At 34.5% G+C, this 25765-nt stretch overlaps 1 protein-coding gene across 1 annotated transcript in view; it reads right to left on the bottom strand.

Annotated features, from left to right (window-relative positions):
* The window catches only part of CEP290 (centrosomal protein 290), a 45689-nt gene extending 20461 nt beyond the window's left edge, over window positions 1-25228 (bottom strand). The window contains exons 1-31 of the mRNA XM_088532945.1: window positions 25181-25228; window positions 23979-24035; window positions 23330-23452; window positions 23106-23183; window positions 22295-22364; window positions 21758-21804; window positions 21104-21247; window positions 20853-20906; window positions 19746-19895; window positions 19181-19363; window positions 18799-18888; window positions 18582-18704; window positions 16623-16746; window positions 16086-16258; window positions 14778-14940; window positions 14042-14142; window positions 13867-13954; window positions 13266-13378; window positions 10421-10513; window positions 10001-10085; window positions 9783-9925; window positions 9045-9209; window positions 7734-7883; window positions 6999-7114; window positions 6052-6154; window positions 5184-5414; window positions 4507-4680; window positions 3091-3202; window positions 2383-2588; window positions 1053-1204; window positions 80-191 (exon numbers count right to left, since the gene is read on the bottom strand). Coding sequence (XP_088389071.1) covers window positions 80-191; window positions 1053-1204; window positions 2383-2588; window positions 3091-3202; window positions 4507-4680; window positions 5184-5414; window positions 6052-6154; window positions 6999-7114; window positions 7734-7883; window positions 9045-9209; window positions 9783-9925; window positions 10001-10085; window positions 10421-10513; window positions 13266-13378; window positions 13867-13954; window positions 14042-14142; window positions 14778-14940; window positions 16086-16258; window positions 16623-16746; window positions 18582-18704; window positions 18799-18888; window positions 19181-19363; window positions 19746-19895; window positions 20853-20906; window positions 21104-21247; window positions 21758-21804; window positions 22295-22364; window positions 23106-23183; window positions 23330-23431 — 3645 coding nt within the window. The 5' untranslated portion in view covers window positions 23432-23452; window positions 23979-24035; window positions 25181-25228. The remainder of the gene's footprint in view (window positions 1-79; window positions 192-1052; window positions 1205-2382; window positions 2589-3090; window positions 3203-4506; window positions 4681-5183; window positions 5415-6051; window positions 6155-6998; window positions 7115-7733; window positions 7884-9044; window positions 9210-9782; window positions 9926-10000; window positions 10086-10420; window positions 10514-13265; window positions 13379-13866; window positions 13955-14041; window positions 14143-14777; window positions 14941-16085; window positions 16259-16622; window positions 16747-18581; window positions 18705-18798; window positions 18889-19180; window positions 19364-19745; window positions 19896-20852; window positions 20907-21103; window positions 21248-21757; window positions 21805-22294; window positions 22365-23105; window positions 23184-23329; window positions 23453-23978; window positions 24036-25180) is intronic.
* Window positions 25229-25765: the final 537 nt, after the last annotated feature.

The following is a 25765-nucleotide window of genomic DNA, read 5'->3' as shown; positions in this document are numbered from 1 at the left end:
GTTTCTGAATTTATTTTAGAATTACTTCACTTTCCGGGAAAAAAAAATGCAGTGTTTACAGAGATTGATTTGACCGTACCTGATATTCTAAAATTTGCATTCTAAGACATTCCACTTCTTTGTCTCTGCATCGTTGTCGTGCCTCTAAAGCTCCAACTTGCATTTTTGCAACATCAGACAGTTCTCTTAACCTTTCAGGAAAAATAATATGGCATCTTTTGAAATCACCGAAAAACCTATTCAACTGTTCTATGCAGAACAGCTAAAAGATGAATGCCTTGGCATGAACTAGAATTTTAAGCATCAAAGACTTCATTCTCTTCAGCATTCATTCTCTACTCATTCATTTTTCTCTACCATTCTTTACATACTGAGCAGAGGCTCCTAAATTTTTTTTACAGAGAGTCTCCTATAAATTATATGCATAGTTTGCTACCAGATCCCCACTCCAGGAAAACATCACCATGGTCTTTACCTAATCTAAGTATCTCTGTATTTCTCTATTTCTCTCCCAATTCCAAACAAAAATACTCAACAAATTATGTTCTCTATATCCTTCTGCACTTTGGAAAGTCTAATTCCTCATTTTCAGCATCAGAATGATTGCAAATATGGCTTTTATGCTTTAGGATTATAACAGGATTATATTGCTTACTCAGATACAAATGTCCATCATAACAATCACATCAACATATTTGAATAGGTCAGTATTTCAATAAGCATACAAAGTCAATCTCTTTAAGCTAAAAAAAAAAAAAAAAAAAAATCACTCCAGCCTAAATCTCTTTTGCAATATACCCTTTAGAAAAAAAAAATAGCTCTGTAACTCCTTATATGAGATTGGCATAAATCTGCCAGAGATTCTACACAGAAACAAAATAAATCTTATTATTCTCGTTACGGTACCTAAATGAAATGCTTCAAATTTGGTAGAAAAAAATAGGCACCAAAAATTACTGATGAGTGCTACACAAATAGCATATGTCTATACAGTCCTAATTTTAAGCACTTCCAAACATGCTGCATTTTGAATTTGTTACCTCAGTACTTACTTAGATACTTCAATCTTTAGTTCCATCTCACTCTTCTCTAAATCCATGATTTGTCGCCTGTCTGCATCACTTACTGCCTTACTTATACTATTTGACAGTTCATCTCTTAATTCTTGTTCCACTTTTTGTGCTTCGAGGTTGATTTTAGTGAGCTTTAAAAAAAATTAAAAATTAAAAACAAGCAAAATGGTATCCTTAAGTGCACATGCACCACCAACAAACAGAAAAAGTACCCAAACTATCTTTCTCTTTCAGTCATTATAAATATTGTACAACAAAATTTTTTGTATAAGAAAAAGTTTTCTTTCTGGTTAAACAGCTCTCTCTATTAGCAGTATTGCATACATGGTAAGGAAAAGCTTAGTAATGACTTTACCAAACACACACAGATGTGGCAGATTAACTTGATTCCACTTATTAATAAAATAACCAACTTCTGAAATAGAGCTAATACTGAAACTGTAAAATGGATAATAAAAGGAGTCATGCTGAAGCAGAGTTATGAGTTTGGAAGGAGATGCCTTGCAGACTGCTACTAGTTATTAGCTCTAAAACTGAACTGGCCTAAAATTTTCATTGATTACCTTAGCTCAATCTTATATCTAGAAGAAATAATGCTAGTCTAGGAGGCAGTATCAAGAGGCATATATGAAACAGAAAATGGACATCCTGAAGTTACATGACGTGCAAATTGCACTAATAAGAATAAATTCTGACATCAGCTAGGAGTTCATCAACTCAAAATGAAGAAAAGACTTGTATATTTACAACAGGGATTATAAGGGTTATCTGCAACAGCAGATCAGATTTGATCGCATGTGATTTCTATTCCTTTGACATATGACAGAATGACTGTGTCTAACATAACAGAATTAGGACAGTATTGCTCACAAAAGGGATACAAAGCTCTAATGCTTTTCGAATCATTAGTGCTTACAAGGAAGACAACAGAAAGAGGATCATATGAATTAGAGGCAAGGTATAGGTAAGTCAAGAACAGACTCGTATTTGGAATCTGTAAGATAGCTATTTGTCAAAGTGATCACCATATAGAGGTATGTATAGAGGATACATATTTTTTGAGATAAAGTTAATTAGCTTTGATTATGTGTCCTCTGCATGTAAAATTGCAGACATGAAGTTTTGCATCATAAACCTATTTATCAAAAAGTCATAATCAGTCAAAACTTTCCAAAAAGCTCAAAAACATGTTTTTTTTTATATATGCTTTTATACATGTCAAATTGCAGTTTTACCAAACTACTGCAACTGATATATAACTGTTGCAATATATATTACAGTCTTAGCATATATATCTCAATAGATTTACCTCAGCAAATTTTGTTTCCAATTCAAAATTACGTTCTTCTACTTCCTTTAAAGTATTCCTTAAATGTTCATACATTCGTTGTGAATGTTCTGCTCTTTGTCTTTCATTTAATTCCTTCATTTCCAACATTGTGATTTTCTTAGAAATGGACAAAATCTCACTGTTCGTTATAGCTTTTGTGGCCTTGTCTGTTGCACTGTCATCCCCTATATTCAAAAACATTTAAATTAAGGATTACACAAGCTGATCCAATTATGAAAATGTACACCATGAAATGGAATATGAATTTGTTTCTGTCAGATAAACTTTAATGAAACATCTAGATTATTTCTTAAACTGTAGGGCTGGATATTGAAGTCGTCTTGCCTTATTACGAGCTTGAAAAAAAATCTATTTTGAAAAAGAAATCATAATTTATTAGTGATGGATATTATTGCAAACACAGTTGTAAAGACAGGTAACTGTCTTTCACTTTATACTTACTCATGTGGTAAAATTTTATTTAACATTATTCAAAGATTATTCAAATTATTCAAAAAACAGAAGATGCATCCTTGCAAAGTTCCAGTTTTGAAACCCATGACCCAGTCAATTTTCTTTTTGTTGTTTTCCCACAAATACATACATCACTTTCAAAATGTGGCAAAAAAAATGCATAAAGGACATACCATTTCTTCTTTAATGTTGCAAAATAACTTTCATACTTGCCCATTTTAGCCAGTTGTTCCCAAGCCTGCTCTGCAGTGTGAAGTTTTTCTTTTGTAATTTCCAGCTCTTTATTCAATGAATCAATCTGTGCTTTCAAGGATTCATTTTCCCTCTGTATGATAAGGAAGTTACAATATAACAACAAACTATAGAGGATTTGACATTTACTATCTACAAAAACCTTTAAAGTTAGCATATTTTACCTATGCATAATCCACTAACCTACAAATATGGAAATATAATACCACAGATCTTCTAAGAGGCAAAATGTTCATCTTTGCTCTCTAGAGATAGTTTCTATCAATCAGTATTAACATGAAAATCTATCATCACAGTGACCATGATTCCCAGAGTGTCTAGAATTAAAGAAATCTAGGTACAATGCCAAACATTGGTTTTGTAAACCTTCCTTCTCTCTTCCAAATAGGAGTACAAAAATCCATATTAACCATAAAGAAAAAAGAAATTCCTCATAATAATTTTGATTTTTCTAAGCACACATCTCACTCTATTGAGAAATGATTCTTTAGCTCCATGAACCTGCTGAAGAAGTCAAAGCAAGTATCCACAGACACAACGCCCCATAAAACAAATTGAAAAAGGAATCACTCATTCTTTAAACACCAGTGAATCTGACATTTTCAAGACAAGTGCATGTAATGATTCAGCACATCTATTCAGCACTAGACATTTAACTTTGGCTATCCACAGACAGCCCAATAGATAACATGACATTTCTCTTAACTGCTTCTTTTTTCTAGGATTCTTATTTCTGATATGAACGAAGGGAGGAGTTAATAACAGATATCTGAAGCCAGCTTCACGTATCTTGAAAAGAAACTCCCTTCTACTCTAGAATAAAAGCTCATAGGAATAATGTCTCTTTTTAAAGTCCCTATAACATAATAAACATTTATTCCATCATTCTGCAATCATACTGCAAATCAAAGAACTAAACATATTTTGTGAAGCAACATATCCAGATTTAAGCAAAAAAGCCAAATTAAAAACGAATAAACAAACCTTTTTGCATGCCTACTGAAATGAAGATAATGAAGGTAAGAAAATGAAAATAGCAACAGCAATATTAAGATCCATCTGCATCATTATTTTATCTTATTTTAGCTTCCCATTTTCTTTTTTAAGAAAATATCATATCCTCAACAGGCCCACATCAAAAATAGCAGCTTGTTAAAAGCTCGACAGGAGAATTCCTGTCTAAATTTAAGCTCCAAGATCAGCTCTCTCTCTTTTCTTTTTACCTGTTTCTAATGACTCTCTCCTGCTGCAGAACGATTATTAATACTAGCAGTTCTAGCACTGGGACGTCTGTGCTTAAGTGAGGATGAGGAACAATGCAGGATGAATGCAAAATGACACTTTTTCCCCTTAAGGCTCAAGCATAACAAATATTACCTCCATATGTTCCATATTTGAGGTTCGCTGGACGAGCAAGTTATCTTTTTGCAATGTATCTCTGTATTTTGCAGTTAGCGCGTTGTACTGCTTATTAGCCAGTTCTAGCTCAGACAGTGGCACACAACCATCTAATACTTTTTGCAGAGCTGCAATCTTAAAGCTAGCCATTTCCTATGAAAATAATCAATACACGGGGTTACTGAGGTATGCTAAATCTTTAAAGTGAAATACTGAAAATACTCTTTGGAACAAAAGATTATCAGTTAATACATTGTTTTAAATACCGAATTACTTGATGTTTAGCTTTATCAGCTGCTTGCAATAAACAGCCACAAATTTTCTCTAGTACGCCAACTCTCTTAGTAATTTTATCAAGAGCTCCCTCTAGATCATAATGTTATTAGTCAAAAATATATCTTATAAACCTTAGTTAATACAAGCCTTACATACCTGAAAAGTCAAAGAGTGAGATTGCTTTCATACAATACACAGTTAAAAAGAAATAAATAAAAAGATGTTGAAAGAGCATCAGAGGGGACAATCAACGAGCTTCCCATTATGATATTTATTTATATTTAAGGAATGCTTTGAGAAATTTTGTTAACAGCATTTAACTGGCATTCTGTAAAGGCTAAGCAGACTGTAAAAGCAAAAATCTGTCTTACTAAACATACCTTGAACCGTTGCAAGTGTCCAATTTTCCCTGTAACTGTGCTCTCTATATGCGTTATTTCACCCTTTAGCTTCTCATTTTCTTTTCTAAGATGTTGTTCCACTTCAAGTAAGGTGGTACATTGCCTTGTTAATGACCTTTCATTAACTCGCAAGACAGTTATTTTTCTATTATTTTCTGCGAGTAATTTTTTTGTTTCATTGGGATCCATCTGAAGCGCATTGAGTAAATTCTGTAAAATATATATATATATTTTTTACAAGAGATTTGTACAGAAACACAGTAAAACTACAAAGACCACAGCAGCAGGTTCATTAGTGCATTGGCCGTGCAGGGTGCAGCAATTACAGACCTACCCCCTCAGGCGTGTGGAGAGTGAGGTGCTTTCTTACAAGCACATGGATTAGCACACTGCAAGGAAGGACACAGCTATACATAAAGATAGAGCATCCCCATCTGCAACAGGAGGCGTGTCTAAGTAGGGCAACCCACACATCCGAGTGAGGGTGTGTTTGTTTGTAAGCAGAAGGGATGGGAGGGTATGAATATAACTCTGGAAATGTGAGTCCATGAGGTGAGAATGACTTGGAATTAGTCACAGAGATGTTCAGAAATTTGTACGGGTATATTAACATTTTGTAAGTATCTAGTATTGTGTTTTTTCTTTGGTATGGCTACTATCGTTTCTGAACTTCTGAAAGTTCACTGATTTCTGACTAATTATCTGTCATTAATAAATCAATAAGTCTCTTTATTTCCGATTTGATTGAGGTTGAACAGTACTTTCCCCTTTTAACAAATTACACCACAGCATTAAAGCCTCTATTTTGTTTCTGTAATAAAACCAAGAAAGTAAAAAAAGCACTCACAGAATATTCCTTTATTTTTGTAGCATCCTGTTCTTTTTGTTCTTCTAACTTCTTCTTTTCCTCTTTCAATTCTTCAGACACTTTATGCCAGCTTTCCTTTTCACTATCATAGTAATTAAATATTTTAATTTAGAATAAACACTTGATAATTTTAAAAACTGTAACTAAAACAATACCCCCTAAAATACTGTAGACTGTAGATTTTTATTGATCACAATAATGTAATTGTAAAAAGACATATTTTTTCAGTTACCCATCTACAGTTTATCTCAATTGTTTAGGCTGCAGCTGGTTTAATTCTTAAAAAAAAATGTTTCTGAGTACTGTGGAAAGCTAAGGTCAATCACAAAGACAGGAAGTAAGTCTGTAGAAGCAAAATGTTTTATCTCTCCTCTAGGTGTGTAGTACCAGGAAGAGAAAGTGACACCTCACTCCAAAGAATATCAGCATAAGGGATTTAATATGCTTTAAACTATAAATAATGGGAATTTAGACAAATTTCTTTCTGGACTATCTCTTCGAAAAAAAAAATAACAAAAACCTAACAATCTAGTGCCTGAAAAACCCAAACCATCAGATTCAACCTTACGGTTTTAACAGATGAAAAGTGGTATAAGGAATTTTGAGCTGTAAAACATACAGAAATTCAGCCTGACAAGTAAAAAAAGCACAAAGAGAAAGCCTGAATATCTGGAATCCTGAAACAGATCTCTGACCTCTGTTTCAACAATATATATATTTTTTTCAAACACAAAAGAACCGCTAGGAACCTCCTTGAAATCCAAACAAAATGAGACTGAAGAATCCATAATATTATATCCTAATAAAATATGGGATATCAGCTTTAAAAAACACAATATAATCCCTGTTCTTCAACATATTATCATGTGTTCAAAATTATTAGACATTTACATATTCAAGGTTTCCTTACACGGAACATACAATACCTGTAATATTCTTTATACAGCAAGCCTTGCTGATGACGAATTACTGCAAATTTTCGTTTATAGTCCTCTACTGCTTCTTCAAATTGCTTAAGTAAGACTTCTTTACTTTCTAGTTCCTAAAGATTGTTTTCAGAATAAAGAATATTAAGTGAAATATGAAATTATGAATTCATATGAAATAAAATATGAATTTTTCATCAAAATTACACTTTTTCCTGTGTGTTTTTACATGAATTATTTGTGCCATTAGGATCTGAGAACTGCTCACATGAAATATGTTTCTATAGAAGCAATAGGTAGGTAAAGCCATATTAGTATGCATTCATATTAATAACTGCAAAAGAGTGCAAAACTGCTTTGTGAATTACAGCCCCAAAATGCTGAATACACCATATTTGACATGTTAGCCAAAAATTGTAGTCTCCAAAGAATACTACTTGAACATTTAATTGGAAAGTGGTGTCTTCTCATGTTCACAAACACTCTTATATGCCATATACAGTTGAAAAATATTCTCTAGTAAACAAAAGTCATCAGAAATACAGAATAAAAATAAAAATGTGTACTAGGTAAGTATTTCAAAGAAATTATAGCTTGAAAAAAATATATAAGCCAAAGAAGTCAGTGTTTTATAACAGAAAAGTTTTGGAGAACTCTATCATGTCCATATGTGGCATGGGACTAGAATTTAGAATATGTTATATACCACAAATAATCAAAGCGTAAATGACTTACCTGTAGGAGATGTATTAAATATTCATTCAGAGAATTAATCATACTAACACTTGAAGAAGCCATTCCTTCTGGAAGATTTACTGTTCTGAAGACAACACTGGCACCTTCTGATTGACGTAATAAGCAAACTTCATTTTTAAGTTGTGCAATCTAAAGAAAAACGACAACTGAAAGTAGAATCATAGAATCCTTAAGGTTGGACGGGACCTCCAGGGATCATCTAGTCCACACACGCAGGGTCACCCAGAGCACGTGGCACAGGGCTGCGTTCAGGCGGGCCTTGGAGATCTCCAGAGAAGGAGACTCCACAGCCTCTCTGGGCAGCCTGTTCCCGTGCTCCATCACCCTCACTGCTAATACATTTTGCCTTAAGTTCCTGCAGAACTTTCGCTGTTTCAGTTCGCGGCCATTTCTTCTAGCTCTGTTGCTGCCACCGCTGGACAGAGGCCGCCCCCTCCCCCCTGCCGCCCCCCCACCGCATCCCAGGAGTAGTTGCTTTTGTTATTCAGTAAGAAAATACTGATGAAAAATATATGGTTTCTTACACAGTATCAGTTGTAATCAACAGACTAATTTACTTCCATTTATATCCTGGATCACTCAGATACTCCTTGAAGTGCCTTTTCTGTTTTCTGTGATTCCACAAAGAACTAAATACATAATACCTTAAGCCAAGCAATCAGGACAGCATCGCATTCTTGACGACTCATCATGTTTCACTCCAGATTACTTACAGAATATTGCCTTTCTATTTCTTCACAAGTGAATAAGTTTTGGATAGAATTATTGCAACAATTATTTCATGGTTTACTCTGAATAAATCATTGTCTTTTCATGTTAAGCTTTTAAAAGCTCTTTAACTCCTTTCTCTAAAATTACATCAAATAATACTGCACACTCTAAAAAAACAACAAAAAAGTTGGACTCTGGACAACCAACCAGGAACCATTAAAGAACAATTAATCTCTATTGATTTATCCGCTTAAAAATAAGAAAGCAAGACTACTGTTTTTCTTGTTTCTTTTAAGACAAGGAAATCTGTAAGCATTTTTTAGCACGTTGCTCTCCTAAAGAGAGTCACGCTTAGTTTTCAACATGATAGCAAAGTGAGCATATTTTTCTATGGATAAAACAACATTAGGAAGAGTAAGATTTTCGAAGTTAAAATTAACAAACCTGTAAATCCAACATAAACATTAAGGTTTGTAGAGGTACACCTCTCATGTAATACAAATCCAGTATCTCATACATTATGCTTTTGTTCAAAATCATCACCACAGCCACTTTTCAAATACAAAATAAATTCTATACCTTTTCATTTGCATTTGCCAACTGATTGGAGAAATCTGTTGCCTCCTTCCGTGTCTGTTTCAGTTCCTGCCTTAATTCTTCATTCCGTCCTGTAAGCTGGTCAACCTGAGCTTTCAAGTGCACACTAACATCAAAGATTCCCTCTGCATTCTTTGATTCAATTGCCTAATACAGTAAACAATTAACAAAAAGGAGCAAAAAATGCAAAAAAAAAATGTGTTTTTCATAACAGAATGCAGGTCTCCAGCTTAATCTATATGAAGTTTCATGAAAAATGCATGAAATTTTAGTTTGTTTTGTCTACTTACAAGTTTTATGACAATATATACACTGGACACTCCAATTTAAATAATTTAAATAATCTGTTTTTTTCCAGTAAGACTTAGGAAGTTATTTTTCTTAAACATTTATTGCAGATCCAACACAGATACAACAAAGGTAGATGAACTTTTTCCTAAACTTTACGTCTGGAATATTAACTTGCCTAGCATGCTTTTATATTACCTAGTTAGAGAACATACACATGTACTTCTTTGTTGGTGATCTATTTTTGTTGCTGTAGTATATATTTCTTTGCATTTTTTACATGGTGTCAAAGGACACATTCACACCCACATAAATAAAGAGGTATATTGAGCTACTACTGAGCTAAAAGTAACTCAGAGTACTTAAATATCAAAAAAAAAGGAAAATCAAAAATCCTCTATTGCCAAATAACGCATGATAATGTAAGCTTACATTAACCAAACGATCCAGACTTGGGATTATTAAGGCTGTTTCTCCTCCCTTCATACCGGGATCCTTCTGTATTTCCTTGACAGCTTGTAATATTTCTTTCATTCCTTGTTCAAGATGTTTATTCTCTTCTGATAATTCTTTTACTGTAATTAAAAAATACTGTAATTAAAAAGTAAATAAATAAAAGTCCCCTACTTTTTTAAAAATCTGCAACTTACATTTCGATTGAAATTTGACAATTACAGTCCTGTTTTTTTCCAGATCTCTCTCTCTCTCACTTAACTCATTTGTAAGATACTCATTCTAAAGAAAAAAAGAAAAGAAAAAATTATCCAGTTTAAAAACTGTAATTTAGGAATACTAGTATTAGAACTCTCATTAAGTCTAAGGTTAAGAATTTCCCTTTTTAAATAAAAGTAATTGCTAGAAAATATTATTAATCCATATGTAGTCAAAACACATAGTGAAATTATGTAGTATATAAAGCAAAATGAGAGAACTAAGTGTGAAGTAATATGAAAAAATATAGAAGTTAACTATCAAGCAATCTCATTTTTACAGCAACAAAATCATCCAAAAGAAGTAGTGAATAAACATTTACCCTCTTATCATAAATTTGGTTTAAAATCTTGCACTACCTGCACTGCCTGGCTTCTGCATCTTTCAAGGTTTAATTCTGTGTTTCTATTTAGCATATTCTGGGCCAACAAATCTCTGGATATTTGCTCATTCTGAAGAAACAGCAAAATATCAATACTTTTACTCAAAGTTGTATTTCCAAAATCTATGCTCTATAATAAGTTTTAAAAAATTCTTTTTGTATACTGAAAATGTAGTAAGCACTATTTACTCTGTAGCTTGGTTAGCACACTATTTTAAAAGGAGTAAGTACAAAAAGCATATTCCCAAACCATGAAAAATAAAATGCAAACAGACATGTAAAATCCTCTGATCATCCTCAAATGGAGGAATTTTTGCAATCTCATAAAATTCCATCAGTCATAAGGCATTTCAGTTAAAGACTAAAAACATCATGGTTACAGAAAGCAGATTATAAACAAACAAAGGACATGATGAAGAAATACTTTTTGTTTCTTCCAGACAGATTCTCTAGTTCCATTCAAAATGTTATTTTAGTCATCTAATCCTACTTAGAAACTTCGCAGTCTAAATATGGATTCTCCTACCCCAAATGCAACAGCATCAGAGATGGATTAACTGGAATAATTACTTAAGGTAGATCCCATGTAACAGTGTCTGGTGAAATATGTATTCAAATTTCATGATGCAGTTGGAACAGCAATTTAAGACACCCACATGGTTGCACAGACTCTCTAAATATTTCAGAGGTTCATTTAATTCAAGCCCTAGCAACTAAAACAATGTCCTACACTATACCAAAAATTGGAACAGTATCCCAAGGTACCAGTTTAAAAAGCTAACAGTATTTTTTTAGTATGATTTACCACATGAATAAAGGAAAACACAAGCATTTTTCATTTGATTTTTTTTGTTCTGAAAACAGATCCTATATTTATCTTTGTCATTTTGCAGGGCCGTATTCACTTCATTCAAGCAACTACTGTTGTTACACGACATGTCTCTGGATATTTAAAATATTTTAAAACAAGTTTTCCTCAAACCATGTTCCTGTTTAAAATATCACTGTGAAAATTTGACTTTGCATGAGATGCAAATTATGGGGAATAAAATAAGTATTTTGTTCATGCAGATACCCACAAATTTACAGAATAAATCAGTTCTATTCAGCATAAGAGGGATGTGGAGCTGCTGGAGAGAGTCCAGCACAGGGCTACAAGGATGATCAGGGGCCTGGAACATCTGTCCTGTGAGGAGAGGCTGAGGGAGCTGGGCCTGTCCAGCCTGGAGAAGAGAAGGCTGAAAGGGGATCTGGTAAGTACCTCAAGTGAGGCAGTGAGGAGGATGGTGCTGGCCTCTTTTCAGTGATGGCCACCGACAGGACTAGAGAAAATGGCCACAAACACAAACTGAAGCACCAAAAGGAAAAATTTCTTAACAGTGAGGGTGACAGAGCCCTGGAACAGGCTGCCCAGAGAGGTTGTGCAGTCTCCTTCTCTGGAGATCTTCAAAACCCACTTGGACGCAGTCCTGTGCCACGTGCTCTAGGTGACCCTGCGTGTGCAGGGGGGTTGGACTAGGTGACCTCTAGAGGTCCCTTCCAACCTTAGTGATTCTATGATTCTATGATTCTATTATCTTGCCCATCTGCATATGTGCAGACACCTGCATTTCACACTTCTTCACAGACAAAATGAAAATGCATGCGTACACATTTTGTTCTATCCTCTGTGGACAAACAGTGACTTGAAGATATTTTTCTTCTAATAATACAATGTGTCATTTCTATTAGAAATATTCTATAACTTTGATTAATGAAGCTGAAGCTAAAGTAATATATTTTTGTCAACTGTTCTAAACACATCTTCTATATAATCACAATAGTTAAGCACACATTGTATTAAAAAGGTGCCTCACCTGTGATCTAAGAAAGGCTATTTCTCTCCTCAGTTGCTCTATGAGATTCTCAACAGGATCTACCTGACCTGAGTGTGCAGTTTCAAGTCCACTTTCCATAGTCTTTACCTGCAATGATTCTGTTAGGCATTTCTCTCCTTCTCTGTCTTCTTGAAAGTCAACTTGGAAATCAGAAAGCTTTAATTGAGAACAATCCTTCCACATCATTATTTGTGATTTATACTGTATTTCTGGCTTTGCAAGAACAGATTCACAAAAAAAGCCAGACTTTTGGCTAAGAGATATCCCTACAAAAACATCTCCTGGACTTGTTTGATCTGAATTAGAAGTTATGGATATCCAATTCTGAAAAGATGCTGTGTTTCCATGATTCTGTTTTTTCGCCTCTGAGGTCTGCCCCACTCTCTGAGAAGCAGAAAATGCACCTGTACAGTCTGATTTTATGGTTTTCGATGTCTCCCTATTGACAGTAGAATCTTTTATTCCTGATGCCTGTGTAAATTGTGGTTCTGGTGAGATAAAAATCTCTTTTATACTAAGAGCTTCAGAATCACTGTTGTCATTTTCTGGTTGCAACGCTGTCACGCTTTTTGAACCTAACTGAAGCAAAGATGTATTCCTAGTTTCTTCCACGTCATCAGTATTCTGAAGTGTTCCAAAAATTCTTATAGACAGATTACTGTTTTCAGCTATATCTTTCTCTGACTTCAAAAGGCTAACTGATGCTCCTCTATCTGTAAATGTGTTTTTCCTTTCCATGTCATATGACCTGCTAGCCTGTATTCACAGAAAAATAAACAATGTTCATTAGCATTCCAAAAACTTTATGAATGATTACTTTAGGATTTAAAAAATAATAAAACTAATAAAATATTCGGAGAAATAGGCAAGCAAACTTTAACAAACTAAAAGCATTTTTTAAACAGATATACAATTAATGATTATGTACTTGCTCTATGAACCTACCTTTGCTTTTACTTCAGCAAGATTATCTGTGTTTAAGAAATCCAACTTCCCTTTATTTGTCCACTTTTCCTCAGCACAGCTGTCATTAATCTGCATATCTCCAGCATCCAAGCCTAATCACAAATAAATGAACAAGTAATGTGATTATTTAAAAAAAAAAAAATGGCCTCCAAAGAAGGGAATATATTTTAAGTCGTCGATCCAAGTTTTAGATTTCTACTTGTGTAGTAAGGCATTGTAAAGCAGCTCATCTGGGAGAGTGGTATTTCCCTGAGTGGTACAAAATTGAAATTCCAATTTTTTTTTTGACACATACCCACTATACAGATTTAGTGCAAATCCTGGCTAGAGCATTCTCTACCTAAGAACTGCAAGCCAATGGCACGACTCTTAGCGATGCTCTTACTAAACATCAAAAGACAGAAAGTTGCTGATCTTTAAGATAATGGAAATACGAAGGCACTCATTTCTCTACAGACTCAGTGAAAAATGTTTTGCCTTGTAATTTACTCACATCAGAAAACGTAACATAGTTGAACAAATAAACCTGGACATAATGGTTTTGAAAAAACAGCATTTACATAAAAAAAAGAAATCCTACCTGACGTTGCAGCTATTTTTCCTTTCTCTTGGGCCAGACTACGAATCTGTTTTTTCAGTTCAATTCGTTCCTCTTCCAGTCTTTCAATCTGCATATCATTATTCTCAGATCAGTATTAAATTTTGTTCAAATACATTTTTAACACCCTTACATAGAAATAGGATTCATCACTTGCCTCTTTCAAAAGAATTTGGTTTTCAGCTCTATACTGCTGCTGTTTTAGAGTTCTGCTGTTTCTTAATTCATTTAAATCAATCATCGTCTTGGGCTCAAGACCTGAAACACAGTATATGCTCTATAAGAAATTGTTAAAAAGAACACTAAAATTAGAGTTACTGGGTATTAGTACGTAATGCATTTACATAAGAATGCAGGTCGTCAAATCAAATTAAAAAAAATATATGCTGAACAATGCATATTACACATATACACCTTATATACATAGCGTATATATGTACACTCATTGCACTGTACACAATAATTAAGAGCACGCTTTTACTCTAACTACTCAAAAAACAAAATGTAATAAAAAGTTTCATAAAATTAAGTATGTTTTTTTTCTGTAGAACCTAAACACAAATAACCCTTCCAAACTTTCTTCCACATTTTTCCATCTAGCATTAGGTGTTTTGGTTTCAAATTACTATAATAGGAACTGAATTAAGCAGCGTACAAAGAGCAATCAAAACTACAAAAGCCCTGTAAACCCTATTTTACTGCTCTTCTCAGTCAAAACGTTAGCCAACATTAGTTATGTGCTGTCATGCAGTTTATCTGAACTAAAAAAGACTACCTGCAAATATTAGCATAATGTACGAAATCATTTTCAAGTAGTATAGCAAAAGATTTCCACTGATTTTATTTCAATTTTCATACAATAAATAACTGTATGCTTAACGCATATAGCATACCTAAACGTTCTCTCAATTCTTCATTTTCATCTAGAAAATCATTTATTTTAAGTTCAAGCTTATTGACTTCCTTAATTAATATTTCAATCTCATGATCTCGTATTTTGGTTTGCTTTTTTAAATCTTTTATTTCAGCAACAGCTTCTTCCAAACCATATATTCCCTGCAAAAATCCAAATGGGAATTAAAAAGAAAACAACAAACTAACATGTAAGCAAATACATTACAAATCTATGTTTCATCATTATTGAGGACAGTAATTGAAAATAATATTAACGAGTTTAGTAACCAACTGCTGTGATTCAAAACTTATACTAACCAACTTAGAAAAACTGTGATACAGAACAGAAAGACAATAGTCAAGTGAAGAGATTGTTTCAGAAAATTATCGGGATTAAAATTAGTTCATGCTCTTGATGGGCCTGACTCCATGTCCACTAAAGTATATTACTTCTTTTGACTATGGAATTTGGTACTTTCTAATTACAGCATCCATCTTTTCATGCAAAGTTTTCAGGAAAACATGTTATACTTGTCCTTTTTCATCATTGTATTAAACAGTACCAGGACACTGAACCTTAGTGAATTCAGAGCTGGAAACTTAAACAATTATGCCACTTTTTGTATGATATCCAACTGTCCAAGCTGGTTTTTGAGAAATGTGATTATATCTTAATGAATCTACTTTTTACATCAATAAATTGTTATATCTTTAACAACAAAACCATTTCAGGCTATATTTCTACAGTGTTTAGAGTGAAAAGAGTCACTGCATAAATGTAGACACTACAAAACTGTTTTTTCTCTTCATAGTACTGATCATACTGAGTGCTTTATGAATAGTTGACTCAAATATGGTTACTGAAAAAGAGAAATATCAGAGGGCAATAAAAGTTAAATGGATTTTTTTTTAATAGGAAAAAAGAAAACCTACTAGGTGTATATAATCTGGATATTAATCATACATTAAACTTTGCAAAGATGAACTTAGGCATATTATATATATATTTTTAACTAAGTACCACTGCATTTTATTTTAAACTGATTTTCTCCGTGTGTTTCAAAATAGAGTCTTCATATGTTACACTGCAACCATTCAATGGATAATCATCTTGACTGTACAATTACTATTAATCCACAGGCCCATATGAACAGGCTAAAACTGACAAGTTGTATGTAATCATACACCACTAAAGGTGTAATCAGAGAAAAAGCAGCATTTGTTTAATTTCCAATTAGAAGACAGTCTACAAAGTTATCTGCTAAAAATATGATGAAATGCCCTATACACTGCGACAAATCATTTACCATTTCATAGTCTCTCATTCGTTTCAGAGCTTCAATGAGTTCTTTGTCCTTTTCTCTGGCATCTGCTTCTGCTAACTCTGCTGATTTCTCAGCCTCCTTAGTTCTCTCTTCTAGAAGTTTTAACTTTTCTTGCATTTCTCCGATACGATTCTGCTGAGCAAGAGATGAAAGACCTGGAAAAAAAAAAAAAAAAAAAAAAAAAAGAAGAAGCCTTGATCTATTTATATTTAAAACAAAAATTTCTCACTATCAAAATCAAGCACAGGAAAAACTACATTTCAGGGGCTATTATAAGGAGATTTACACTTTCTGCTCTTTTAATTAGGTATTACCAAATACTTCAGATATGAGCTTTAATTACTATTTATAATATTATTTTATATTATAACATTAAGTTAAATATTATATTATTGTATTTACATTCTTACTGAAGTACTGTGAAAGAATATAATCAAATAACTCCAAATATTTTCAGTATTTATAAAGAATAATGAAAAGACACAGTAAACTGGTGCTTTTTAGTTTTCCCCCAGTTACCTTTATCTTTTTGTAGTTCATTTTTCAATTCCTCAATAATCAATGCATTTTTTTCCATTTCTTTAGTATATTGTTCAACTTCCTCAGTAAGCAATCTTATCTGAGCATCTCGCTCTTGCACACCCTACCAATAAATAAATAAAACAAAATAAAATGAACAAAAAAAAATCCATTATTCTTTACTGAAAACCACTAAGAGTACAACACATTTCTTCTAAGCTAAATCTAAAAAAAAAGAAAAAAGCTAATATACAAGAATTACAGTAAAAAAGCAAATATATTGTACTTACAACATACAGTTCTGATATTATCTAGAAGTTGGGTATAAAAAGGCAAAGCAGCAAAAATGAAAGAAAAATAGTAAAAATAATGTGATTCTATTTTTGAATGCTTTAAGGCAGTGTTTTAATATAGCAATTTTTGATGGAACCATTCTGTAAATCAGAGCTAAGCAAGTGCATCGTACAATTTCAGGCTTTATGGATTTCTTAAGGCTTCCCAATCAACAATTGTTGGTGGGAACTGAGATACACAAATTCAAGGTCAGAAAGACAAATACACGTGACTTCTCACATCTTTATTGCAGGACTGCCTTTCAGCAAGTTATCTAACTTTTAAGTATTTCTACATCATCTTGTGCTCCATGCATACACAAATATAAATAGATACAGATTGTGGAAGGGACTTATATTGATACGGTACTATTTCTGAGCCTATATAGGAGCTTGGGAAATATTATAGGGTGCCTGATGATATTTTTCCTGTAATAAAACAGCATAGAAAAAACAAAGAGAGACTTGGAGGGAAAAATACTTTCTGTGAAGTTGTAAAGCTACAGAAAATAAACACAATCTAAAATTCTCAAAAGCAGGTTAGACTTTCTTGGAGTACAAACATAACCATACCAACCTCATACCATACCAAACTAAATCTAAAAAGGTTCTAACAACATAAAGAAGTAAAACAACCCTTTAGAATGCAAACACACATTATACTTCAATACACTTTGGTCCATTTTGAATGGATAATGCAGTAACCTATGTTAAATATTTTGTTTAAAAAAATGTGCTTATTTCCACAACTCTAAGTGGCATATTAATGACCGTCATCCAAAAAAACAATTTCTACAGACATACAGACAGCTAAAAATGGACTTTACTACTGTTTGTAAGAGCTGAATTTCAGCTGTTTTCCTATTATGATAATCGGACTCTGTTTTGTAGGGTTTTTTTTTCCCTCCTACCTACTAGCTCTTAGTTTTGGAATAAATTTATCTCACCATACTGCTCAGTCTAGAAAGGCTCCAACACATCACCATTACATATCTATTCAAAACCACAAAGCCAGTTAGGAAATCATCCTGGAGTCATTAAACTATGTTTTCCACAACCTGTATTTCAGGGTTCCTAATGGCTTTCTTCCCCTAATAAAGTTTTTAAACATTAAAATAGGGAAACTCAAAATTTTAAACAACTGTGCTAACTATGAATTAAATTAAGGGGTACTTAAATTCACTTAGCTCTATACTGGGCTGAATCAGAGGCTTAGTAGTTTGCCATAGGTGAAAAAGAAACACATCAGATTAACTACTAATTAAGAGTTATAACTTCTCCATGACAAAAAGTCATAAACTAATATATAATTTAACATTAAATACAGTATGCTTAGAAGTTAAAAGAACGATTCTTCTAACCATTAGATAGGATAAACATGAAACTAACAAAAACAGCCACAAAAAGTTCAGTTTATACCCACAAAGAAATTCAGTTTCTCTCTACCCAGGATATTAAACTAACCTTGCAGCAGAATAACTCAGCTAGTTTCACAATTCTCAAAATCAGTAACATGTATACTCTGATATTTGCAAAACAAAAAACCTGAATAATGAATCTGGTCAATAGCATTCTTCACAAATGATATTTTATACATGTTCATGTGTGGTACTCATGCGAACAATACCTGCTGAAGGGCCATAACATTGTTTCTGTCAACATCAAGTTGGGCCATTTTCATTTTTTCTTTTAAGTTAAACAACATCTGCTGATACTCTAAAAGTTCATCATCTTTTGAAGCCAAGATTTTCTGCAAACAAGCAAAGTATCATCAGAACACTTTAAATAATTCCTGAGAAGAATTAAAAGTGTAGTATAAAGTAGCCAAATATATCACAAAGTACCTTCCATTCTTCAACTTTTGCATTTACTGCTGCCATGAGTGGATCATCTTCTTCATTCTTTGCCTTCAGTTGATCTGAAAGCTCCTGAACCTATAAAAGCCATTCTGATCAACATCATATCATAGAAATGTTTTGTTTAACAATTGAATGGGTATAAACACACGGCCTCTGGTACATACAACTTAACAATTAGCATTGTAGCAGCAAGGTTATGACTCTGAGAACAGTAAGACTAACATTTTGTATGAAAGTATTTTGTAATTTGCTAACAATTCTTAATACTTCCATCAAGATTCACAGTAGAGCATGTGTTCAAAAACTGAATATTGAAAAACAAAAAGAACACACAGAATTATAACATCTCTAATAAGTCACTTCTTACTTGAAATTTATATTGTTCTTTCTCCTTTCTTAACTGATCCATAAGAATATCTGACTGTTGCACAATCAGTTTCATTTTGTTATATTCATCAGTCATCTTCTCCATTTCTTGTACGGATTCCTCAAGATTCCTTCTCATTTCTTGGTTTTGAATATCTAGTTTCTCATTAGTTTCAGTCAAGCTCTACAAAATTCAAAAATTCAAGAAAAAGCTGCTTTTAAAAAATGCACTTCTTATTACCTGAATAACCAGCAGCTGACAGCTACATTAAATTTAAGACGTGAAAACATAAAGAAATGGAGGGAAAAACAGGCAGTTTTGCACCTCTGAATCACCAAATTCAACAAATTCCAACAGCTGTACATTAGAGGTTAATTCTAAAACAGATATCCCTCACTGCCCAAGTCAATGACTTGGTTCCTTCAGATACACAGAAGCACAGTTCATGCGCCACACAACCCACTAGCACTATGAATTCCATTATTTGAGTGAATTTAATTATAAGCTGACATAATTGTTGCCAGTAACAGTGTAATAAATATGCAATATAATAAATAGATTTTACCTGAATCTCATCCAAATACTGGACAAGCTCAAAGTTCTTTTTGGACAATTGCGATCTGTAATCAGAATCATCTCTTCTTGACAAAATTGTTTCTTTTTGAGAATCTATTTGTCTCTGATAGTCAATTACATCCTGACGCAACTGTTCATTCTGCACAGAAAACAATCAAAAATTAAATCTATTTTAAAGTGTTTAAACTATGTGCATGCTTTTTTTTTCTAGTAAGCTAACAAAAAGTGCTAACACAAAGAGCAAAGTCTATCCAAATTCCTACAGTTTGCTTTTAAATACTTAGAAGCCTCACCTTTTTCTTTATTCTTTTTGTCTTTGGATTAAAAAGGAGAGAACAAAACCAAGAGAAGAAAGTATTAAAAGTATTAGAAGTTATCTTTGCTTTAGGAAAAATGAACAGGATTCAAAATAAAACAGAAACAGGCAAAATAAAACAGAACGTTTTACATACCTGCGTGCATACACATGCGCGCACACACACACACACATTAGAAGGATAAAACGGCGCGTTTAAGAAGTGCTTTTCAAGGTGTATACCAGGACAAAAATTTTGACTTTTGCTGCCAATCTGCCAATCTTAGTCTGCCAGAGGCCAAGAAAAGTACAAGTGTTGAAGGTTTAAATGGCAACTAAAAAATCTTACATTAACTTTTGACTTTTCGTAATAATTTTATTTTAACCCATCGGGCAATCTAAGCGAAAGCTGCAAGCATAAATCATGTCTTACCTAATATCAATTTGTCAATAATTTAAGAAAAATACTAAAAACTCAGAAAAAAAGCCCACACAAAATTAACATACAGTATCTTATGAATATCTAGATTAAGTGTAGACAGATCCTGACCTCAGTTAGACAAGTCTCACCAGAGAAAAGTACTATACATTTGCCAAATCTGATTAAAACTTAAAACTTATTTTCTTTGTACCTGGAAAATGAACTACAATAGAATTAAAAGTCATGCAACCCCCAAAACTATTAAATATAGAAGGCTATAAATACGTTTGTAAATACATTTATAAATAGAGAAAGCTAAAAGTAAATGGATTCAACATCCATGGATTCAACAGTTAATGCATATATAATGCTTCACTAACCTCTCTCCTTAATTTGATGTTTTCATTTTCCGCATCTTCAGTTCGAAGAGCAAGCTAGAAAAACATGAATAAACTTTTTATATGAAGTGCTAATATCATAAGCTACAAAAACAAAGAGCTTCAGAAATAAATCAGAAAATGTCCTATTCCACATTTTTAAACTGTAGAGGATCTTCTCAGAATACCGACCTTTCAAATTGTATTTCACAGCCTTCAGAGCTTTAGAGTTGTCAAACTGAAATCCTTTTTACCTGTTCATTAACTTTCTTCTCCTTTTCCAATTCCTTTTCCATATCCGTTAACTCCCTCTCTTTTTGTCCCAACTGTTTTTCCAGTTGACGGATCTCATCACGCAAAAAACGAGTATCACGACCACCAGCAGATCTAAGTGCCATCTTAAGAGCATTAAAATAGACAGTATTATAAATATAATACAGATATTTAAAACAGACAGAAATAAGAACCTAAGCAGATCGTAAGACTGGTGTTTAGGAAACGCAGGGCAAGGGCGTGGACAGACAGAGCACAGTAGCTTCTGTCAACTATAACACCAAAAATCAAACAAAAAAGTACATACAGCTCTGCATACAGCACTTTCCAAACTTGAGGCTGGTAAATATTCAAAAGCCAATAAAAAGAAATAGCTAACTAGTAGTATAACTACTATGTCTCTTTAGTAGAAGCAAAGTTGTCTTCCAATAGAAAAAGAGGGAAATGAGGGTCTGATTCAAAATTCAAGCTTTTGATTAATTTATATTTCAACTGCCTGGCTGAAAATTGAAATTATTAGTAAAAGCACACTTCCTCTCTTTTTTTGATAACATATTGTATTAAACTGCAATTGTAAAGAATCACATTAAAACAAAAGAATAGACTCTCAAAACTAACAAAAGTTTAAAACATACCTCTAATTCACTTTCAAGTTTCATCACCTTTGTTTTAAATTGATTTTCTGTTAAAATAAACCAGAAATGCTGAATTACTTCATGAGGTTAAAGGTACCTAAAATACGAACATGATTTGCAATTGACTTCAGTGGGATTGGTATTTTATTCAGTAGTGAGGCAGGGGTTGGTCTCTTCTTCAAAATAACTGCAAGGACAAGATAGGACAAGAGGAAAGACAAGAGGAAATGGTCTAAAGTTGTGCCAGGGGAGGTTCAGGTTATATATTAGGAAAAATTTCTACACCAAAAGAGTGGTAAAGTATTGGAATAGGCTGCCCAAGGAAGTGTGGACTCACCGTCCCTGGCACTGTTCAAGAATCTTGTAGATGAGGAGTTTAGGGACATGGTTTAGCAGCCCTGGTGATGATTGATTTATCATTGGACTCAATGATTTTGAAGGTCTTTACCAACCATAATGATTCTACGCTTTTATTCAGTTCCTTATACACAAAAAACACACCAAATGCATTTAATAAACCAAAAAAAGCTTGCTTACCACATTTGGCTTGCTCTTCTCCAGCTTTTTCAACTTCTTCTAATGCTAGCTCTACCTCTTGAGCTTTCATCTGGGGAAAAAAAAAAGTTAAACACCACCACAAACCTCATGTTCAGGATGCTGAAAACACTTATCAATAATAAAAATAATTTTTCTCTTCAAACAAATGTAACCCCTTACATTGTTTCACTATGGTGATGTTCACATGACAGTTAAGAACTTTACTCTGTTAAAATATCACCTTTATTTTATGGATCTATCTAACCAATCCAAGGTGTATGATTGGGAAAAAACATTTTAAAAAGCCTCTCTAAAAGCAATATGTTACTCTCTGCAGCTTTAATTTCTTGTTTCCAAAATACGTATGAGCAAATACAAGATATCACGAAAAATTTTAAAAAATTGTTTTAAGATGACTCTGTTTCTTCTACACACAGTGACATTTATGCATTTAATATTATTCTAAAACATCACCCTGCCATAAAAACTTTTATATAAGTTAAATCATTACCAGTAATTTATAACATATCCCTTTTTGTATTTGTTTGCATTTTCCACTTAGAAAATTAAACTTCCCAACAGTACAACTATTTTGGTGTTAGTCACTTTATTTCCCATTAGTAAATGTCATAAGCCTAACAGCTGTAAGCAAGAATCCTGGTGCATGTACACATTTAGCACATACCTACTCTGAGTTAATTACTCTAGTAAGCAGTATGTTCAATGCAGGTTAAAAAAGAGCAGCCATGTTTTCTCTTTTATAAAATAAAATAAACACATCCAACTATGGAAGTGTAGGAAGGATACAAACCTTCATTAGTGACTGAGTAATTTTGAAAAGATGTAGCAATTGTTCAGAAGCTTCATTTTTTAAGTCTTTTCCATCAACCTAGGGAAACAGACAGAAGTGTTTGTATATAAATGTTAAATATCAGTGAAATTAAAATAAAATCATTTATTTACGTAGCAGAGTTGGGGGGAAAACTCTTGGGGGATTAGCAAAACTCTTATGTTCACTGTTTTCTGCTTGAGTACCTTGGATACAGTCTCCAGCAATCTATCTGCTAGTTCCTCTTGATGAGGAAGAGCATCTGGATCAACTTTCATAAGCTTTTTCCAATCTAAGATGGGTGCCATATTGAATTTATAATATTTTTCCTGGAAGAAAAAAAAATTATGCTATCACTGTTGATCAATTTTTCCCCAAATAATGTAATAGCAGCAGGCTAGTGAACCACATAAAAGATATTAAGTAGCTGTATGGATTTTATAACAGAGATGAACATTCTGTTCACATTTTTAAGTTAAAAAATAGATCATGTGCAATCAAAAAAAATTATAACACAAATACTGAAGATGATGCATGGGAAATCTCTATTTATGTCTTTCTGTAATTGCCAACTTCCTGATGCAGCACTTCTATGTTAACAGATGAACACTTATGCTTACAGCTGGATGTTGAATAGAAATCTCCTTATAGTGATAAAAATCATTACTTCTTGTATTTAAAACACAGCCCCTGCTTTAGTTTGATACTATGCATACGCATTTATTGACATTAATTTCTATGATATTGACCACTCTTTTCATTCTTATTGGAGTACCTGAATCCAAAAAGTTAACAACCTGAAAATGGATGAAAATCTAATCTGAAGGTGATGCAACATTTTGTTCTACAATTTACCTATTGATTGCTGTGGGTCACAATGACTTCCCTTAGGCCTGAAGGTCAACATTATACCTGAAAAAGGCAAAAGAGGACACAAGTCTTGGATTACTACATTTTCCCGAGCCACTGTTATCCCATATAAGCAATATTTCAAAAACTAGATTCTGTCAAGTTTAAAGAGGAACATTTTTAATCTATTTATATATTGCTCTGAATTATAATTATGGCTTTATTTGCTCAGAAAGTTAAGAAAGACATAAAATTGACTAGGACATTTAGTTCATTAATATTAATTTGATTAAGACCCAGCTAATATTAATGAACTAGGTGTCCTAGTCAATTTTATGTCTTTAACTAATATAAAACTATAAACAATATTATAAACTAATGACACAACCGAGATATGGATTTTACAAATAAAAAAATCTCTCATGAGCACAACAATGCCATATGTTGAATATAATGCTTTGATGTCTATTCATCCTACTTGATGGCAACAATAGAAAATAGGTTATTCAGTCAAAATGTGTTTCATCATTAAATAAAACTGATCTCTTCCCCTTGCTGCAGTGTGTGTTTGTTAGATCTGTGTGGTAAGCGGAACAGGTCGTGTTTCTATAAATATATGCATTTCACTTGAGTTATTACAAGACTTCCTTTGCTTACCCAGGAAACCAGGCATATCTAAAATGGACTATGTTTAGAAAGTTCGGCAGGGCAGAAAAAGTGGGAAGCACGCTGGGTGAGTTCACTTTACATGCTCAATGCAGCCTACAATACCCACAGGAAGAGGAGGTAGGTGACTACCCGGACCCCTCAGCTTCATCACAGAGAAATTCAGCAGCGTGAAGAGCAGCCCTTACAGCATGCGTTAAGTGTAACGCCTAAATGCAACGCCAGGGACACCTGAGCAAGAATAAACACTAAATAGCAGCACAGCCACCCAGCAGAGCCGCTCCGCTAAACCCGTAGTTGTTTACTTCGTGGGTATTAGCCCAGATTAAGCTACTTCTGATCCGCAAAGGCGGTTATCCAAGCGCAGCTCAGCTGCGCACCGCCGTAACTGTTATAACGGTTGTAACGGCTGCAACGGCTGCTGCCGCCCAGGCGCACCGCATCCGGCTCCCCGCCGGCCCCCGGAGGGAGAGGGAGGGACGTGGGGGGGATGTCCGGACACAGCCCTGCGACCGCGGCCCGTCTCCCGCTCGCAACCTCACCGCTCCCCGAGGGCCGCGATGGCGGCAGAGGCCGCTGCTAGGCGACGCCATCAAACACTCCCGCCGCCTCCGCTCCGCTCCGCGGCACCGGATACACGCAGGCGCGGGGCGGGGCAAGTCTAACGGGACAGCGCGGCCCCCGCGGGCGCGGAAAGGGGGCAGAGCGAGGCGCCTTCCCGTTCGGCGAAACGATTCCCAGCAGGAGCAATTCCCAGGCTGGCGGACTACGTGTCCCAGCATACCGCGCGCCCCCCAGGACTACAGGTCCCGGCATGACTTGCGGGGGGCGGGCGGGGGCCCGATTGCTTTTGCGGGGCGCGCGGCGCGCGTGCGCAGTGCGGCGGGCGCGTTGGGGGCGGTGTTCGCGGGTGCGGAGCGCGGGGTGGGCGGCGCCGGCGCCGCTTCCTCCGCGGCCTCAGGTAGGGCCGGGGGCACCGAGCGGGACCGGAACCGGGACCGGGAGCGGGGGTGGCCCGGCGGGTGCCCCGGTGCGGGCTCGGGGCTGGCCACGGTACTGGTCTCGCAGTCGCCTCCGGGGCTTCTGGCGGCGGCTTTTTGCTCTGCCCGCTCCCCGCGCCGCTACCC

This window comes from Tinamus guttatus, unplaced genomic scaffold, assembly GCF_059628265.1.
Source record: "Tinamus guttatus ecotype Peru unplaced genomic scaffold, ASM5962826v1 Tinamus_guttatus_pri_ptg000472l, whole genome shotgun sequence".
NCBI lineage: Eukaryota > Metazoa > Chordata > Aves > Tinamiformes > Tinamidae > Tinamus > Tinamus guttatus.
The sequence above is the reverse complement of the archived record's forward strand: the minus strand, read 5'-3'. Positions and strand labels throughout refer to the sequence as shown.